Source organism: Ciconia boyciana, chromosome 16 (assembly GCF_034638445.1).
Source record: "Ciconia boyciana chromosome 16, ASM3463844v1, whole genome shotgun sequence".
Classification (NCBI taxonomy): Eukaryota; Metazoa; Chordata; class Aves; order Ciconiiformes; family Ciconiidae; genus Ciconia; species Ciconia boyciana.
This window is the reverse complement of record NC_132949.1, coordinates 4,612,023-4,631,900: the sequence shown is the minus strand read 5'-3', so window position 1 is coordinate 4,631,900 and position 19,878 is coordinate 4,612,023. Positions and strand designations below refer to the sequence as shown.

The window sequence follows — 19,878 nt, the reverse complement described above, 5'->3', positions numbered from 1 at the left end:
CAAAGATGCTGGTAATCCAAGACTTATCAGTGTACTCCAGGCTATCAGCTCCCCTTGCAAGGGCTGACAAATGTTTGGAAAAGGAGCTGACTGGCTTTGCGGAAGTTGCAGACTTTCTGTCGGCATGCGCCATGTAATGTTAGCAGGTACCTAAGGAAATGTAGTATTTGGTGTATTTGTGTGGAGAATATCCCTTATCTCCATTTGTAAAACCCAGACCGAAGCTGAACCCTGGGCATGCTAGTGATGCATCTTCTTGCTGTTTCACCTAATTAAATAAGTTACAAAGGTCAGTAAATACCAGCATTGTCATTCCTCTAAGACCTGGAAACTGGAGCTCATCCAAGGTCCTCAGCTAGGTGGTGGCAAAGCCCAGCATATCTGCCTGTGTGACTCCTAAGCTGACCACTGGGCAAAACCAGCTTTGCTGAGAGACCTGATTTTGTTGTGATTAGGATTCGTGTGTGATGGTGCAGGGCTGCATGTCTGTCCTGTACCAGCAATGTCAGAGCAGAATAACCATAAAAAGGATGGTAATGTGGCCTCCCCTGGGGTCTGAGTGGGAAGATAATGCAAGTCGGCTGCAGTAGAGACAGAAGGTCTGTTATATGGGTGCTGAAAAACATGTGTGTGTGGTGGTACTTGTGTCAAGCCTAAAAGAAAACCTTGTATTTAATGCTTGTATGCAGTGAAGTCAGCAGGCTCGGGCTGCAACCCACAACGGCGCTGCTCCAGGCAGCGTTTGTAGCAGTTGGGAGCAGGGAAGTGAGGTGGTTTCCTGAGCAGAATAGGTCTCCTTTGCTGTCTTCAAGCTTTTCAGATCATAAATGAGCTGGGGGCTGTTGCCAAATTAGGACAGTTGAGCATCTGGCAGAGAGATAGGGAGTGGAGGAGAGAGGGGCTACCCCTATACCACAGGGTTTCTACTGGTGAAATGCCTCCTTATATACAGTTACTTTCAGTATGATTTGTGTTCCCTGCCACTGGGCCAACAGCAGCAGGAGGGAGTTTCCTCTGTCTCACAGGGTGGTAATGCACACACAGGGTTTCTTCGCACTGAGGTTCACAGGGTCAGAGGGGGACATTGGAGGAAATATTGGTTTGCTTTAGAGGAAGAGGCTCTGCCAGAGGTGTTTGGAGAGTCTTCACCAATTGCCTTACCAGACTTCTTAAAACATTGCAAAGTGGCCCGTCACTTCACTACTCATTGGCCTCCTCCAAATCTATTTAGCAATTGGTACCTTAGCATCTATATTTCTCCATTAGCTACTGCCTCTCTTCTTGTCTGAAATTACTTTTACTGCCTTTCCAATTCTGTTGGAGTTGTTTTGCTTTTCTTTCCCCCTCTTCTCTCTCTCTGCTTACTTAGATGTGGTGCTCCTGCCTGCTGAAAGACATGCTGGCCATTTGCTGGTAAAGCGCGCAGTCTTGCACAGGTGCTTTGAGCATGCTGGGAAGAGGAGGGACTGTTGCAGGGAGGGTCTCTTGAATCTTCTGTTCCCTTGTGCCTCCTGGTAACCAAAGGAAATGAAAACATTCCTGCTTGTAAAAATAAATATTCTTGGAATTAAATACATAAAATAACCAACAGGGGGAAGCAATAAAGCATGTCACCCTAAGGAAAAGAGTGAGGGGAGGAATTCAAAACAGCTACATGGAAATGAAAACTGAAGGAAGCAGTACAGTATTAATCAGCATGAGTTCAGAGCTTTCTGACTGGGTTAGGTGTCTCAGTGGAGAGAGATAATGAGTTACGTATTTTGTAAAGATTGCATTTGTGCAGTCACAGAAGTGATTTACGGACAGATCCCACATAAAACTTGAATATATGTAATATGTATTGCAGAATATTTCTTCAACAGGCTGAAAAGTCACTGGGTGCCATTAAAGTTAGGCTGAAGAGTTTACAGGCTTTTGGTTTTTTTTTTATTCCTCAGCTAGCTTTTTACTCCTCCTGGCTAGTTTGGTATCTCATACTGCTTTCAACAGGCAAAATTTCATTTAGTCACTTAATAATAATAATAGTGTTGTCATACGACTGAGTTCCCCAGAACATGATCTCTTTTTCTGCTTGGAAATTTTGTGCAAGTGGAAAAGGAGGAATTTAAACATTTCTCCCAGGATTTCTGACTATCGTTCAGAGATTCTTATTCCACTATATTCATTAATGACCAAGCCTGAAGACAGAGGAGGCCAAATCCAGGCTTTCTTATGGTACTCTTTCCTTGGTATGCTTTAATTGAGATCTTTATTTTTTTTGTGTGCTCTGCAGAAGATCCAAGTTGCAGAATTTCAGGGAGCCTGAGGTACAGCAGTAGCACTGGAAAAGTGCAGTGGGGCTTGAATGCACCGAGAAACTGCCTGACAGGTGACAGTGCTGGGCTTCCAAGTGAATCATGATGAGCTGTGTGATGTTAACCAAAACGATGCTTGTGTTGAATGCTAGGTACTACTTAAGATAATTTTATTTGATGTGGCCTAGTACAACAGGGTTTTGCAGGGTAGGTAAATTAAAATATTTTCAGAAGTCAGAATTTAAGGTGAAACATCATACTAACATGTTAAAAATTAGTCCATCTGAAGAACAGAGAATGGCAAGGCCAGCCAAGGACCATGCCACACCAGCTGGATCTCAGGCAAGGGAAGTCAGTAAGACTGCCAGGCAAAGAAGTTGTGGACTGTCCATAACTTGGACATGTCTGTAATATATCCTTTACATTTATGTTCTCTGGGATTGACAGAACTGTGTTTGGTGTGGTGAGTGGAGAGTTCACAGCCAGGTGGCAAAGGCAATGAAAGGGGTTTGTTTCAAGGGATGGTCATCCTTGATGCTCTTCCAGTGCAGATCTGAATGTAAAATCCCTCCAGGTTTGCATGCAACATCACTTTGTTTTCCTTGTCTCTTTTCCAGAACTGGTCAGGAATGAAGTGCCAATTCAAACTGCTGCGCATGGCTGTTGCCTTGATCTGTAGTAAGTATGCAATACTTGGCACGCATGCAATCCTGTTACATTTCTCCTTGTCATAAGAATTAATGCTGATTCAGAGAGTTTTGACTTTGCAGCAGTTTTGGTAGGAACTTGCAGCTGGACCTTCTGGCAGCAGAAACCACATCACTCTCAAATGCAGATTTTGGCTTTCAACACAAGCATTTGTAAATGAGGATTTGTTGTTAGCCAGCATCTGTAGCTTGTGGCATTTGTGAAGACCCAGGACTTAAACATCTCATCTTGGAATTCACAAACCAGCAATGCTTTAGTAATTATAATACTTAGGTTTCCTAGAGCACTTCCTATCTGGGGTGGCAACAGCATTATACACACATTAATGAATTATCTTCCAGCCATATCCCTAGGGTGGCATGATAAGGGAGACTAGGCTGTGTCTTCATCACAGACAATTGTCTTCAAAGTCATAACCTTTTTTTTTTTTTTTAATGGTTCTGGTCCAAAATTTATGGTATAAATTTTGGAAGGCAAATATTCGCCCACCTGTCTACACTCCGAGGAACCCAGACCACTTACCAGCCACTGGGGAGACCTCCTCTCTTTGTGCCACAACCCTTACATAGCCATGGCTTCCCAGCTTCCCATGCTCACCGTACAAGGCAGTTTCTCCCTCTCCATCTCTTCAGGGATGCAGTGCTGCCTGCAAGGTGGACTTAAGGGATAGACTTAGACAATTAATTTTATTTTTCCTTCTTTGTTCCAGTGAGCTTTGAATTTGGAAGAGCCGTGTGGCTGCGATTCCACCCCTCCGCTTACCCACCGTGCCCACACCCCAGCTTCATGGCTCACCTGGGAGGGGTGATGGTTGGAATCACACTCGGTGTCATCATCCTGAGGAACTATGAGCAGAGACTCCAAGATCAGACTTTATGGTGGATCTTCCTTTCTATTTATGTCATTTTTGTCTTGTTTGCCATCTTCTGGAACATTTTTGCCTACAGCCTGTTGGATCTAAAGCTACCTCCCCCTCCTTGAAAACATGGGACAGAAAACTTGAGAGCGGACAAAACTTGTTAGTTATGTTAAATGAATGAAGATGGAGGATCTATTTTTATATTTAACTTAGGAGAGGATAATTCTTTTGAACACAAGTGTGTGCTGGAGGAGATGCTTAAAGATCTCACGAAAGAATGGGCTGATCAGTTTGTTCACAAATCTAGTAGGTACTGTAATACTGGCTAGCCTGGACCCTGCAGTTTCTCCTCTGACAGGGCTCCCACTAGGCAGCTTGTACCTGGGCACTTATCACTTGGTTTGTTAGCACACATCAATATTTTGTATGAGATATTTGTATTTTCCAGGTCAGTGCTGGAATTGTGGCCAGTGTTGAACAAATCTCCTTAATGTTACTGAACACTAAAAGGGAAAAAGAGCAGACATTTGCTAATTAGAGACTCGCATGGTACTCACAAGGCAGCTGGGGTTTGGTTTCTATGGACACATCTGACTGTTCAGCCATACCAGTGCCACTGTCTAATTACTTGAATGGTTCCTAAGATATTTTAGCCTACGGTGAAACCTGTCTTACGCACCTTTCAAAGGAATCAGCAGAACTTGATCACCCAAAGTGATGGAGACTGGTCTTCAACTACAGGTCAAATGAAATTGCACTATAAACCTTGGGAACTCTTAAAGTGTTGTGGACACCCAGCCAGAGGTGACTTTTACTGTGCATGTTTCACTCGATTTTTGTTCGCCCCCCTCCCCCGCTGTGGCTAGAGGGTGTGACTGGGGTTTATTTTTTGAGGGATGGAGGAAAGGAGGGCAAATGTTCAATTGTGTTTTTATCAGCTGACAATCAGGTGCTGTTTTCTTCTCATTTTGTTTCTGGCCACGTTGATCTAACACCTGGCCTGCAGTGAGCTCCTAGCAAGGATCTCAACTCTTCCAGCAGGTTCTTACTAGAAAAGTGGGACCAGGATCACCTATAGCAGTGCAGGGTGGGAACTGTCTAGTCTTTACAGCCATACAGTCCATTTGGGGCCAAATCTGTCCACTGAAGTCAGTGGAGTTAAATCAGGTTGTATGTAGCACTGGTTTCCCACTGAGGTGGAAAGGTTGTTATAGTGGTCATTGTGAAACTGATAAAACTGGTTTTAAAGTGACTGCTAAATTTTGAGGATGCCTCTTCCTGAGGCAATGGGCGTTCAGGGGCTCTCCAAGCAACAATTAGTTGCAATGATGCCTTTTTCTTTAACATTGGTTAACCCGAGGTTTTAGCAATCTGTTACTGGTCTGTAGCACAGTCTATACAGCTGCCTGCACACACCTGGGGACCAGACTGGAACATCTGTAGCACAAGCAGTGCTTATAAGTACACTTCTCTGTAAGGTGCTTATGTCATTTTGCTTCTCACTTTAGAGAGCTGCCAAACTACAGTCCAGGAATGTGGATGCCCTCCTTTTCTCTCCCCTTTACCCACCTAGGTTGATGGCCTGGAAAAAGCAGCCATAGGAGTCTCTCTAGACTAGCTCCTTTCTTCCTTTTTTTTCTAGTTGCATACTGGTGCCCAGGCATCAGCCACCAGAGCGTTCCACAGCACATCTCACAGGCACTGTAGCAGTTGTGTTTGCTCTGTAGCAAAATGTCTCTGTATTGTGGGCTTTATTCTCTCAGCTGTGTAATCGGTGCTGCCAGATGATACTACAAATGAGGAGGAGTCTGTCTTTCTAGAAGGGACGTTCACAAGTGCTTATCAGCTGCCCCCTTCTTTGCCTCTTACTGGAAAAAGCGCTATGGAAGGGTGAAGTTCTGCTCCCACAGTATGCACTAGTAAAACTCCTGTCGCCTTGGGAAAAGGGAGGGGGGAGAAAATAAGTGTTCCTACAGCCTGGAATAAGCCTTACCTGCAAAAGAAAGAATTTTTGTCACTTTTGTGCACAGGAATGGGATCTCTGAGGGCAACTGCACCTTTGTTGTTCTGCATGGCTAGTACATTGCTAATGGGCCCTCAGATCAAGGAACAAGAGGAAGGGATAAGGGTCAGAGCTCTCTTCATTTTGGAGAAGGGGATTGGTTCCCCATGCCATTTTATCTCTGCAGTTTGGGTCCAGGTCAAAGCAGTCATGAGAGTTTGCATGCATTGTTTCAGGTCAGGAGCTGGCCAGTGAGTTTTGTAGCAGCGGAGGTCACTTCACTGGGGAGCAGCAGACAAGCAGGAGAGCAGGGAGCTAGGAGAATATTGACAGAAGTATGGTTAACGTGCAAGAAGGACATTCCTCACCTATTGCTGAGCCTTTCTTTTTACAGATGCCTTTAAACCACAAGTGAGCAGAAATGGGAGTTGCCCTGGAAGTTTTAGGAAAACTTTGAACATTTTGGTAGAAAATTTCAATCGCAACAAAACCCAGATTATTTTGCCTATAACTTATCAGAGTACGGTATGCACTGATTGACTCTTATTCTTGGTTTCTCAACTGAAAGCTACTTAATGCCCATCAGTTTCTCCCCAGGAAAGGTTTCTGTGCCTGCCAGCACTGTGCTCTGGGGTAAAGCAGCAAGCTACGAGTTCAAGGGCCACCTGTTTCTTCATCAGGCTGACCCTGGCCAACATATCTTTGCCTCTGCTCAGGAGTAGGAGGGAGCTGAATAGAGTAATCCAGGTGCCCTTCTTTGGTCCTTTATCCATAGATTAACATAGTTTACATGAACTGATCAAAAAAGGCTCTGAGGTTGAGTTTATGACTTGTTCTTTTAAACTGTTGTTCATCTTTCTGACTTCCATTCTGTGTCCCCATGCTCTGGCTGAGCAAGTCTAAAAGCAACCCTAGGGATCAGAAAGGCCAGACTTTAAAGCAGTACTAGATTTATTGTGGGTGAAGAAATTAAACCCTCTCACATTTGTGCTCATCACAGCTGAAATCTCTTCCCATACATAGAGCAGCTTGTAGACAGAGCCTGTTTGCTAAGAATCTATCAGCTCATGGAGTCAGGAGCAGCACAAAGTGCTTAAGCTTTTATAATTTTTTTTAATCACTAAAATTATACTGTGAAAACTTGTTCTGTTTTTACAGAGTATCAGGAAACCCAATTATGTTGTTTTCTAATGCACCCAGGAGTGCCACAGTGCTGCAGCACCAGACAGCTAATAGCAAACAGGCTTTTCGTTTACCTCCGGATGTCCTTGAAGCTGCTGGCTTATGTTGGAGATTCTCCATCCTGCTCATTTGTGCTTCCAACTTGTCACAGTCAGCAATGTGTTCCTGAAGGAGCCGTCCACAGAGGGACCAGTTTTGGTGATTGTTTTGGTTTTATTTCAGCTGCTGCCAGGATTTTAAATCAATTGGATAAAATGTGAATCTATTGAACCTTACAGACGTGCAGTACTAGAGCAAAAGGCAGGGACTGTTACCAATGTACAGATTTTGAACAGTGCATGCTAGAGGAAGTTACTTTATGCTTGTGTCCCTGAGTGAGGACACAACACCTGCAAAAAAAAAAAAAAAAAAAAAAAAAAGTTGTTTCTGCACTGGACTTCCCATGTAGTATGTATATTGCAGCACTGGTCCAGCGAGGATGGGTGTAGGGAGTAGTAATGCAGACTGGGAAAGCCTGGGGCACTGGCTGTACAGCTCCTTCACAGACAGCTGCTGGCAGCACTGCAACAGCACGGTGACAGCACGGATGGGGTCTGGCTCAGAGACTCTTGCTGGTCCCTCATCCCAGAGGAGAGATGGGAGAAGTGGTTCAGACAGCCATGGGGAGGAAGAGGGAGGAGGAGAACCAGGTAGATCAAAGTCCATGGGGCTTGCAAATTGCACCTTTTAGTCTTAGATGCTTGGAGACAGGTAGAGATTAATTTTGCAATCATCAATAATAATATAGGGAGGAGGGGGAAGGTTGTAACGGAGTGATGGGAGAGGAGGTTACCAGAAACAATCTCTGAGTGAGGTGTAGAGGAGTCATAAAAATGCTGATGAATTTACTTTTACTGAGTTCTTAAGACAACATCTCATGTCACTTTTTCCCTGTCCGTCGATGAGGAATCTTAGCACTTATGTGGCATGTTGTGATTCTTCACTACTTGCTCTTTTAGCAGTGGGAAGTATTTTATCAATGGTAAAGGGGGAGGCCAGAGAAATATTGTTGTCTGAGGTTGCTGGACTACAAATAAAGCTCAGGGATTCTGTATCCCAAGACCTTGCTCCTTCTGATGGATTGTACTGCCCATATGTTTTAAACCGGATTAGATCAATTTGAACTGGGGTACGAAGGACGGAATCTGACACATTTAGAGCTGGTACTAAAATAACAGCTATCTGCTGACCTCACAAGACAGCTCCTGTTTTGTGCCAATATTTAGTCTCACAGGATCGTGGGTAGGACTTTCACGCACACTTTGAGTAAAGAGCTCACAGTCTATCTGTTTACATAGATTCAAGCTCAGCTCAATTGCTTTGGAAACCCCATCCACTGGCTTTACCCAAAGTGGAACTGGAGAATATGGATGCAGTTCAACACCAGCAACCTCTGGAGGCAAACTGGGATCTAGAGAACAAAGGCCAGCACCTCTGGGGTTTTAGCCTCTCTGAATTTTGCTGCTGTTCTGTTTCTTTTATAGTAGTGGCTGCTCTACAGTGCTCTGTGATACGACTGAAAAATTCCTTCTGCAATTACTGATGCTGAGAGCTGGTTATAAAGGAAAACAGTGCATTTTGCAGCTCTGCAAAGAAAGAATCACACATAAGACAGAAACCAAGCTTGTTTAAAGGTAAATGTATTTTTAATGTCACCATTAATCATTGGCTTTTAATTGGAAAAAGCTTTCTAATGAGGTATTTCTGAAATGCCAGTAGGAGTACAGAAAATTTGTGTTTCGGGGTACTTTACAACACAGAGCACAAAATATTCCCTAGGCCTGATTTAAGTAGCAAAAGTACCTTAATTTCCAGTGAGCTTAATAGATATGTTAGTCACTGACTGTCTCCTGACTCCCCCACAGTGTCTGTTTAGTTTGCAAATAAAGCTAGATTTATGCAGCTTTTCTTTTGCTTACAGTGCTAATGCTAACAACACATCCAAGTGTTAAACACAAAGCACTAAACAATGTAATTTTCTGCCTTAAAATACTGAACAAATTATACTTTCCCGTTAAGGGCTAGTAAAACAAAATTATATTTGCAAGGTAAGACGCTATGGTACATTTCCAAATATTTTTGTATTGTGTACATTCTGTATATTTTTGTTGTAACAATATTATTTGAGTGCAGAATCCATTAAATTTTTTTGTTGGTGGGGTTTTTTTGGTTTTCTGTTTCTTTTTTCTTTTTTTTTTAAATAAAATTGAGCTGTTCTACATCACATGCCAAAAAACAACCAAGAAAAAACTTTCAAAGACAGTTTTGTAAGTTTGTCTACAGTTAGCACAGTATTTAACAAAAGAGCAATTGGTTTTGAGCTCTGCAATGTAATCTTTTAATAATGACATTGATAACTCATTTTTATGTCTCTCTACAAGTGTCTGTCTAAAAGATAAGGGGGAGAGTGAACTGCTGCTTTATTTCTCCATGAGATATAACAAGGATGCAGAACCAGCTTGGGACTTGTATTGAAATTCAGGTCTTGTCCTTTTGACAACTGACACTTTAGTGCAGTAGTGACCTCAGAACCGCCGGGAAGTTGACGACCAAGTACATTAGACTGTTTAAAATTTTTTATTGGGGTGAAGGGTTGTTCTCTTTTAACATCAGTCTCTACTGAATGTCTTAAAATCTCAGAGCCAACACATTCTCATCTCTTGAATAGATAGTGGGAACAACATATCCTGGAAGTTCTGCAGCAAACCTCCAACTGATTTAGTTATTTTGAGATAAGTAAAAAAAAAAAAGCCTTCCACCAATGTGGAAGAGGGAGGTTTATTTTGAAAAATATTTTGTGATTTTGTTGGGAAACATTGGGTTAAAGTGTAACTTAAAGAAATGAAGATGTAACTAGCAGCAGTTCCTGTCAGATTTGTTACTCCTAAGGGGAGGCAGATCACTACTACCGTATGTGGGACTCAGCTCTTGCTGTTAGTTTTCTGCACTTAACTGAGCTTTCTGAGACACTTAAATGTCTTTATTCATTAGTTGAGGACTTTCAGCAAGAAGGTAAGGTGAGTTTTGTCAGTTAGTACAGGAAGTGTTACTGTCTGCTAGCAACATATGTTTTTTTTTCTTGCTGGCTAAAATAATTTTAGGAAGGCAAACTGAAGGACAAAAATATTGCCAATTCCAGCATATCTGTTGCAGAGAAGGAGCCAAAAGCTGGCAGCCTTGATACGCAGCCTTGATTACACAAACTCATAAAACTCATTATCATTATATTCCCATAGCTCCAGTCATATTCTGTATAGTAAGCATTGCTAGTAAGTGTCGGAAAGAGAAATACTAATTGGTTTATGTGCTACTTCTCTTGGGAGTAAAGAGCAGGGAAACCCAAAAAAACAAACTGGACCCTGATCTTTTGAACTGCAAGAGGTCTGTAGCAGTTAAATCTAAACTTGCTGTCTTAACATAGGCCTGGGGGATTTTGTCTTTGGTTGGTTTGGGGGTTTTGTTTGTTCATTTTTTTGTTGTTTTGGCTTGGGGTTTTTTGGTGGGTGGTTTTTTGGGTTTGTTTGTTTGTTTTTTGGTGGTTGTTTTTTTTTTTTCCTGAAGGGTTTTAAACCAGACCCTTAAAACTACAGTAAAAATCTCCCAGGTTTGCAAATTAAGTGCACACCTCAGCATCTTCTGACCTTTTGTGTGCTTCATCCTGAGCTTTGAATAGCTGATTGCTGGAGAAAGTTAAGTGTGCAATACTCTCCAGGCATTCATGCAGCTAAACCAGCTGCTTCTGCATTATTTATTATGCCTTTGTTTAATTTCCTGTAGTTTTGTTTTTTAAAATAGAATTTATAATGGGAAGATGCCAGTAAAACCTGCAAATTCATGAACTACCAGGGTCTATTTCAATGTGTGTGTGTGTGTGCTTGTAAGTGTCTTGAGTTTAGGTGTTAGGTAACTGAATGGCAAAGTCACTGCAAAGCTGGCAGAAGCGAGATTATGTTAGAACAAAGGGTGCAGAAAGCAAGAAGTCGTGTTTTTCATAATGCCAGCCACCTTCAGCGCTGGGAAAAGTCAGGAAAGGAACTTACCACAGGAAAAGCTGTGACTGAAGCTGTCCACATGTAACAGAGTACAAATTCAGTGGGCCTGATACTGAACAATGCATTACCTTGGAGAGGAGAAGCCTCAAGGACAACTAAGAGAAGTTTTGCAGTTAAGGTTAAAAATACCTGGATTTTGAAGTGATTTATGATAAATTACCTAGCAAACAAAACAAAAATCTTATTTAAATGAGTGTAGTACAGGTCACAGGATAATAGGATAATTCAGGTTAAAAGGGACCTCAGAAGATCTCTAGTCCAACCTCCTGCTCAAGACAGGGTCAGCCAAGAGGTAATGCAGGTTGTTCAGCACTTCAGACGGTTTATTCCTGAAAATTTCCAGGGATGGAAGTTTTCAAGAATAAATTCACTTGTGATTGCATCTCAGGAAAAGTTTATCACCACCAGCATTGCTGTGCCTGGGACTGACCTACTTTTTTAAATATTAAGGCCAGTGCACAGAACACCTGGTCCCATGAGGCTCTGGCCCAACTCTCTACCCAGCTGCAGGCACAAGGAACAGGACAGGACTAACACAATGATTTCTTGCACTCCTACCAGATCACAGCTACCTGTTCTTTTTTTTTTTGAGCACTGAGCTCTTCCCTGCCTCCTGATCAGGCAAAATTCTAAACTATCAGTGCTCCAACTTTGTTGAAAAGGTACGAGAGCAACAAAGGGTGACGTTTTATTGAGTGGCACTGCTTTACGCAGGAATAAAATATTCTGAAGGAAAACATTGTTACTTCTCAGAGCTCCTGCAAATGACAGAATAAGGGGTTTGTTTTCTTTCAAACTACCTTTTTCTTCTCTGACCTGCCCATATATGTTACATGTCACCTCGGCTGTCAATATGACACTTGCAGACTCCTGCACATTACACTAGCAGCTCCTCTACATTGTGTGAATAAAGGGTTTTAAACAGGAAACATCAAGGACAACACTCATTTGTAATTTAGTGTAGGCACACCATTAAGGATTTGAATGTGTTTTATTGTAAACCTTATTATCGGTTCAACACAATGGTGTCACAGGAAAGCAGTCAGCTCTTACCATCACAGTATACAGCACTGGCAGAACAGTCAAACTTCACTGCATTAGTAAGACTGCTACAGTTACTGTTTCAGGGAGAGTTGTTCAAATGCCCCAAGTTCTGTGTTCAAACACCCTCTGCTGCAAAGGAAAGCAGGGGGAGTTTTCCTGATAGCAGGTTTGCAGAAATAGTCCTCATTTATGTGGTCACTCAGAGGCTTCGTGAGTTTTGATTCCAGCTCTTTAAGTATTTTGCTGTCTAAATGTCCTATGATGTGGGTAAGAATTCATTGCTGTAATACAATGAAATGTTTTAAAGTCTGAATAATTAACTTGGGAACTTAGTTTACTTCAATTGCTGAAGTTTCTATTAATTTAAAGTTAATATTTAATCTGTAAAATTTTCAGGTTTAATTCTCCACAATTGAAAAACATGCGATTATGTACAGTTATGCAAAATGGGTACTAAGAACATACAAAGAAGGTCTTGATCACAACATAAACTAATGAAGAATGGGATTCATTAAATAGCCTGGGAATTTAACATGTCTGTCCAGTGTATATATGCATATGTACAAGCACCTACAAACCGATTCATACAACTCTGTTCAGTCTTAAGACAGTTCTGTTTCATACCAAGTAACAAGTTCTTTATCTAGTAACAGAAGAACAAGCTGCCACTTTGAAAGTAGAACGTGGAAACTCGCTACGGAATTGTTACCTATGTTCTCTCATATAAACAAATATGATTAATTCCTTTACTATGATTTATCCAGATGTTTGTGTTTCTTTATATATTAAAACAAAAGTAACCAGATCTTAATTATTAGACATGATAATTTTAAAGATATTTAAAATATTTAAAACATGGGAATGCTTGCCAGGTAAGGGATTTGGGATTTTTTTGGTACAATGACTGTAAAAACCAAATGTCATGATTTCCTTAGAAAAGGAGCAAGTCAGCTGGAGAATCTGGTAAGCATGGAAAACTATGCAGGAGTTTGTATGATCTGATATTTACACATTAAAAAAAGCTCATACTGCTTTATCTAAAAAAGAGAAAAGGCAGATGAAACTGCAACTTAGGTTTGACTTAGGTAATACTTTTAAATACAAATTTAAAATCCTGCAATAGTGAAACTAAAGCTGCACAGAAGAAATTAATGATTTATACAATACCCTCAAATGAGTACAGAATAATTAAGATAATTTTAAGCCACTGATGTTTCTCTCATGAATTCCTCAAGGACAGTCACTACATTTCTGGCTTCTGGCATTTCTGCATGTTCTACTTTAACAATCTTCAGAAGGATGTCTCCACTGCCACAGTTCTTTAGAAACATGTAACACTTGAACAAGGCGTAGTGGTTCATTTCAGCCTGGCGGATAAACCTCTTGAGGTTGTTAATGTCTTGTATAGCCTGGGAAAAGAGTAACAGAGCATTTTCTTATCCTTCTATATGGAAAGAAAACATACTATCATGCAGAAAAGTGAAGGAAGACTAGCAGGAGAAGCAAAAGCATTTCCAGTAGGAATTTTATATTACTACTCAAGAGTAATGTAAGAATTGAGTACTGTCTTTGATGCTTATTACCACTGTTACTGTAACAATACAAAATGTGTGGACACCACAACTTGATCATGTCCAAACCTGTATCAAGAGTTCTCCTCTTCTGTTACGACAGATCACCTAAGAAGTGTTAACTACTGAATCCATGTTACCCAATTACATGATATTGTGTGTGCACAGCTCAAATTAACAGTATTTTAAGAAAAAAAAAAGTGGGTTTTATTTTAAATATGAGAAAATGCCTTTGGAGTACTCACTGAAGAAACTTTCACACTACTTTACTTTACATTCTGGTCTTGTGAACTACAGTAAGCCAGTCCTCACCTTAAACCTCAGAGTTAATCAGTTAATGATGTATAGACATCATAAGTAACCTAAAACTTCTCTTTGCTACAAAAAGAGTATTTGCTCCCTCAGTAACCCTGATGTCTTCTCCAAGTCTTTAACATATATGAACAGGTACCTTCAATTTAAAGTTTTCCAAAATCTGCCGGAAGAGAAATGGATTTCCACCTTCAGCACCATTCACAAAAGCATGCATCCAGTCCTCACAGAATCTGTTGCTTCCTGTTACATGTTCAGGAACACAGAGAAGAGATGAGAAAAAGTAAATGAGCTGAACATAAATAAATAGCTGGTAATAGTATACCTGGGCCAGGAAGTAAGTCTTAACAAAAACAATACACGTGGAAAAGAAAAGCAAACATAGCTACAGTGATTACGTGAAATTATGTTCCAATTGTTGAATCCCTTTTCACAACATTTGTCAAAAATACAATGGGGGGGGGGAGTTTTGCAGCTTCCCTGAAGTGTACAAGTCATAGTTTCATGGTCTGCAAACTAAATGCATTGTGGATTTTATTATCAACCATTGTCAAGCCAGAGTTACAATGTATCTGGTAAAACAAACTACTCTGCTACCTCATAGGAAAACAGGTGGTGTAGTTTACAGCCAGAATCCAAACTTTCTGGGCATGAACCTATGAGCTTCTGAACATCCTCAACTACCCCTAACGTCCACAACTCTCAGCAGCTGATGGATACAAGTCAGTAACATGAAGAAGCATTCACAGCTGTAATCTCACCTGCATTATGCAACTGAGGCTGAGGTCCACTACAGTCTATAATCACTGACTTGTGCTGTTCCTCAGTCATGGCAATACACAAGGAGGTCATTGTGCCTTCCTGAACAAGTCCTTGGAGGCTGGCAGCTGCCAGAAACCTGACACAAAAAGCTCTTGTGAACTGCTTGCTTCTTTACAATTCCTGAACAGCAAGAACAGGAGGCTGTCATACACAAAAGCCAAGTTACTCACAGGTTCCTTGGTCTCAAAGTATCTTTACCTGCTAATGTCTTTTTCTGTTCTTTCATCTGCATTCTTTACTTCTACAGGAGTGTAACTCAAAGCCTTAAAACAAACAAACAAAAAGCTAGACACAATTTTGATACTACTTCTGTCACTATATTGCAGTTACTAGCAATAAATACGTAACATGGTACTTCAAAAATTGTTATTTTCAGAGAAAGAGTAGAAGCTGAGGGAACACTCCATATTATAGTAATTGCAGCTGGTTTTGCATTCAGAAGAAACACAGCAGTTATACTCTATTAGCTATTCCATCCAAAACCTCCTCACACTCAGGGACTACAGCTAGGATTAATTTCTTTTCTGTTTCCAGTGAACTACATGAGGCACATACGCAATATAACACCCCTTTTGGTTCAGAGGAATTATAGCAGGGCCAGCTTTCTCATGCTGTTTCTTATTTTCTCATTCTAATTTCAACTTGGACACTACTATATAATTTAAAATTCCTTAACTATAAAAATTGATAGAAGAAATTGCTATGTGCTTCCTTAGCAATAAAGCAGGGAAAAAGTACTTGCCCTGAATTAAAAAAAAAAAGAAAAAAGTTGTTCCTCATTTACCCCTGACTGGGAAAGCAAATGCAAGAAACATTTTAAACATGTTGGAGTCACCGAGATTTCTTCTGAACCTTTTTTAGTTATCCAGTTTGAAATACACTTACAGCATGCAACAAAGAGGCGAGTTTCTCCTGGAAGAGCTGTACTACTCTCTGAATAGGGCATATGGCATCCTCAAACCAGCTTCTCAAGTAGGGGTTAACATAGGTCTCCAAGGTTTTTTGCTGTAACAAGTCGAAACATTAAAACTTTAACTACAAATTAGATTTCTACACAAAAAGAAGCCTATTAATCATCTATTCAACCTAGGATATTTGGATGTCAGAGCCTTCTTAATTTCAAACCACAGTAAACTAAAATAATGAGTTTGACATTTAAAGCCACACTTTATCAGCAATGAAGGGCTTCGCATTTTAAGAAATAGACAGAACAGTAATAATATATGCTGAGCAAAGACCGTGCAACAGCAGATGGGATGAGAAAGAGACTTAAAATACATAGTTTCCATTAGAAAAATTGTGACAAGAAAACTACTAAAAATCCTTCCTTAACATTCAGAAGTGATAAGAATCCAGGTGGATTATTGATAATCCATTGATTACTTTCCTGTAGACCATTACCTTTTATTAGGCATGCTTCCCTCTGAATCTAACTGCAAGTTAAGAGATTTATGACTGGCACAAAAAAGTCCCCCCCCCTTTTCTTCTTCCTTTTGACTTGTGTGGTTGATAGCACTTTAAACATTCACTGTCACTACAGTGAAGCAAGTGTCTCTCACAGTGTTTCATACTGGTCCTTAAAACACCTGTTTTGTCTCTATAGACTAAATCTTCCAGATTGTCTTAGTAATTAATTTGCATAAATAGTCATTTTCACCACTTAAAAAAAACAGTTAGGCCTTACCTCCAAATCCAGGTTTATCTTCAGACTTTGAATGTATTTGTCCAGCTCAAGTCTGAAAGTATCTTCTTAAGGAAAATAAGATGCATCGGTTAAGAACTGCATTTTTCCCTTTCAGTATATGGCTGTTATTGACATTTTCAGTTACTGGCAGGTGTGCACAAACGAGCTGATTTCAAGTAGGAAACAGACAAAATGAGAACATAACTTTTACATCATCTCCGTCTCCACACAGACAAAGAAAGTTAAAGGTAAGGATATAGTTCCAGACCTTTCTCTGAGCCACCTAAGAAACAAACCACGTATTCGGGAGCATTGATGTCTGATTCCAGCGTTGCCATTTCTAGAAGATTTTCTTGTTGGAAACGACAGTAATAACAACCAACTTTATATTCTGGTATGCTATGCAGAAAAAAAAGAATTATTTTGTTACAGATACATCACAATAAATAAGTGCAAAAAGTAGACATACATGATTTCTGCAAAGAATTTTCACCCACTAGCACTGGTGGCTCCTATGGTCATATATAGAGCTCTTAGACATTCTCTTTTTTCCTCTGTGGTGTGATCAGAGTAGTTTAAAAGGAAATAGTCATAAACACATGTAGTATTTTTTAAGTATTCTAACAGTAAATTATTTACTACAATTATTTTTCTCAAAGCTACCCAGAAACTGAGGAAAGTGGCATTGCATAAAGCTGTTGTTAACAGCAGCCATAGACTGAGAACATGGAATCAGGATTAAACTTAAGTGCAGCAGCAGATGGCAAGATGTGCAATGCCGCCAATGTTTCTTACAGTTTCTCATTCACGAATAATTTTTAAAATTTACCTCAGCCCCACTGACGCTACATTCCCCATTCCTTCAAACAGGGCTCCTTTAGTAAGACGCTTAGCGATAAAACTACGCAATTCAGTCTCCGCTTCAGCTGGTAAGTTAGTGTCTAGTAAGGAGAGGCTTTAAAAAACAAGAAGAAATCATTAGCAAAAAGCAAATATTGTTTTGTTTCTCTGAACAAGTACAGAACCACCTGCTTCTAGATGGGGGGCCACTGTGATCTCTCTCTGCCTTACAGCTAACTCCCTCTGTGACTTCTGGCCCATCAGAAATGCATTCAGTGGTTTGCCCACTAGACCAGAAGTCTGGAGTCTGGTGTCAGCTGATGCTGAACTCCTCAGCAGCTATGAACACATCACTGCCCCTCTTTGTTCCTATGTTTCCCTAGTTGTAATACAGAGCAACAACTCCATTACAGAGCTTGTGGAACGATAAGATGTCAATTTAAAATTGTTTAATAAATTTTAATAATCTATTATCTACATGAAGACCTAAGTCAATACAGAAATGTCAAGTGTTAGTAGGAAAGAAAACAAGAGTTCAAGCTCAAAGATGATAGTTTATGTTTAATACATTATTTGAGCTCTGTAGTTGAGTCCATTCCCTAGCTATTCCCGAAAAAGCACCCAGGAGACTTCAGTATGCTCTCACAGAGGTTTCTGCTTTGAAGGGACTTCAATGCACTTGCTTACTATTGACCTAACAGCAATACGGCAAAGCCTTCAAAATGGGGTGTTACAGGTGATTATGCAGTTCTGCAGATTGGCTTTACCTGAAGTCTTCGCTGGAGGGTGTCTCTGCCGCCGCACTGCTGGGACTGCCATCCCCACTGCCTGCACCCTGCTGTGAGGATCTGAAAAGCAAGCCATTCTTACGATTGATTTTACAGCCTTAACACACAGAACAGGGACAAGGGACTGCAGCGGGGAAAGGTATGGCCTGGGGGTGTTTTAAAGCAGGAGCAGGGAGTGGGGGCATTATGGCAGGAAAAAAAAATCTCTTCGGGGAGAGAGAGCGGAAAAAAATAAAGCGAATTCAACCAGCTGGGACCTGACAAGGCCTGGAAACGGCCGCCCCGCGGGGTGGACCGAGCGCGCACCCGCCTCGCCAGGCCTCGGCCTCGGCGAGCGGCCCCCTCACCTGCAGCTGCGGTAGCCGTAGAGGCTGTGGTAGGTGCTGCCGTGCCGCTCCGGCCGCCGCTCCTCGCCCGCACCGCCGCCCTCCTCGCTGCTCTCCAGCTCCCGCTCATCGCCGTTCGGCAGCACCGGCAACATCCCGGCCCAAGCCGCCGCCTGTGCCGCGGGGAACGCGGCCCGCTGCCGCCGCCCGGGACGCGCCTCACTCCCTCCCGCCGCGGCCCGCCCGCTCCGGGCCCTGCGCTCGCCGCTCTCCGCCCCGGAGGCAGGGCAGGGCGGCGGGAGGGCGGGCGCATCGCGGGGGCTGCGCTACAGTGTCTCCCCCGCCGCGAGTGGGTGTACCCACGCCCGTGGGCAGGCCGCGCCTGGCCCCTGGGAGGAGGGTGAAGTGGCTGAGGCTTCATAGCGAGGCAGCTTTCAAGGGCCTGAACCGCTCAAGGTGCAACAGGCCACATCCTCCCAAACTAGAGCTGTACTAGATAAAGCTGAAATAGCTTTACCTGGCACAGAGTAGTTGCTGCAACTCCTCTGTTTATGTAATTTACTGAAAAACTCAATATCGATGCTATAGTACCTGTTATCACTACAGATAATCCTTCAAAAGCTGTTCACTGATTGAATGGCAGGACCTGCTGAAAGCACATTTGACAGGATTAGCTGTGCTGCCTGATTTTAAAAAGCCTATTCTGCTTCTGAAATACTTGCTGTCAAAACAGCACATTTGTTAGCTCAGCCTCATAACAGGCAGTTCTCGCAGACAAGCCCTGCGGGCCAGGGAGCAGCTCTTGCCCCCAGTCCACGGCAGGGCTGCTGCAGGAAGCCAGCAGGTCTCCTGGGAGCTCGGAAGCCGCAGAGATGCTTGGCGGGCTAACACAGAAACATCACCCGATGGGGTGTAACAGACGGACCAGCCCCCGGCCAGGCACGGGAAGCTCTGGGGGAGGCGAGGGCTCGACACATTCCAGTGTTTTATCGCCTTCTCGGAGGGCCCTGCGCCCCCCACCCCAACGCCTCCCCATCAAGAGCCAGCTACACAGACACAGGCAGCCACCACCAAACCACTGTGCAGAGCGGCCTATTTAAGAGATACCGGCTTCTTGCCCAATCTGATTTCGTAGGGAAAAAGTAGTTCCTGCTTAACATTAAACACGGAGACAGGAAACACAACCAAGTGCCTCACACAGCTCAGCCCACTCACAACACCACCAGCCGCGGGCGACAGCAGCTGAAACAAAATGGCGGCCAGGCGCCACCGCGAGGCACGACGGGACAGCCCAAGAGGCGGTGGGGACAGCCGGGTGCCCGTCACGTGGGCAGCCCCTCCCGCCGCGCCGCGGT

At 42.3% G+C, this 19,878-nt stretch overlaps 2 protein-coding genes across 3 annotated transcripts in view; one reads left to right on the top strand and one right to left on the bottom strand.

Moving 5' to 3' along the window:
* Positions 1-3,983, top strand: part of RHBDL3 (rhomboid like 3) — a 66,206-nt gene extending 62,223 nt beyond the window's left edge. For both annotated transcript variants that reach the window (XM_072881197.1, XM_072881196.1), the window contains 2 exons: positions 2,912-2,972; positions 3,712-3,983. In XM_072881197.1, coding sequence (XP_072737298.1) covers positions 2,912-2,972; positions 3,712-3,983 — 333 coding nt within the window. The remainder of the gene's footprint in view (positions 1-2,911; positions 2,973-3,711) is intronic.
* Positions 3,984-12,113: 8,130 nt separating this feature from the next.
* C16H17orf75 (chromosome 16 C17orf75 homolog) lies at positions 12,114-19,743 on the bottom strand. The gene is made up of 10 exons (XM_072881617.1): positions 18,545-19,743; positions 18,177-18,257; positions 17,399-17,524; positions 16,828-16,968; positions 16,570-16,627; positions 15,771-15,890; positions 15,084-15,148; positions 14,825-14,961; positions 14,203-14,306; positions 12,114-13,589 (listed from the first exon to the last, which is right to left on the bottom strand). Exons 1-10 carry the CDS (start codon positions 18,676-18,678, stop codon positions 13,380-13,382), a joined length of 1,176 nt encoding a protein of 391 aa, XP_072737718.1. The 5' UTR covers positions 18,679-19,743; the 3' UTR covers positions 12,114-13,379.
* Positions 19,744-19,878: the final 135 nt, after the last annotated feature.

Bases quoted from the DNA above. Each gene is read 5' to 3' on its own strand.
- C16H17orf75 (XM_072881617.1), bottom strand. From the start codon at position 18,678: ATGTTGCCGGTGCTGCCGAACGGCGATGAGCGGGAGCTGGAGAGCAGC. The intron at 16,969-17,398 runs GTAAATTTTAAA...TTTTCTGCATAG, and splicing joins GTAGCGTCAGTGGGGCTGAG to CATACCAGAATATAAAGTTG. The intron at 15,891-16,569 runs GTAAGGCCTAAC...GACTTGTTACAG, and splicing joins AGATAAACCTGGATTTGGAG to CAAAAAACCTTGGAGACCTA.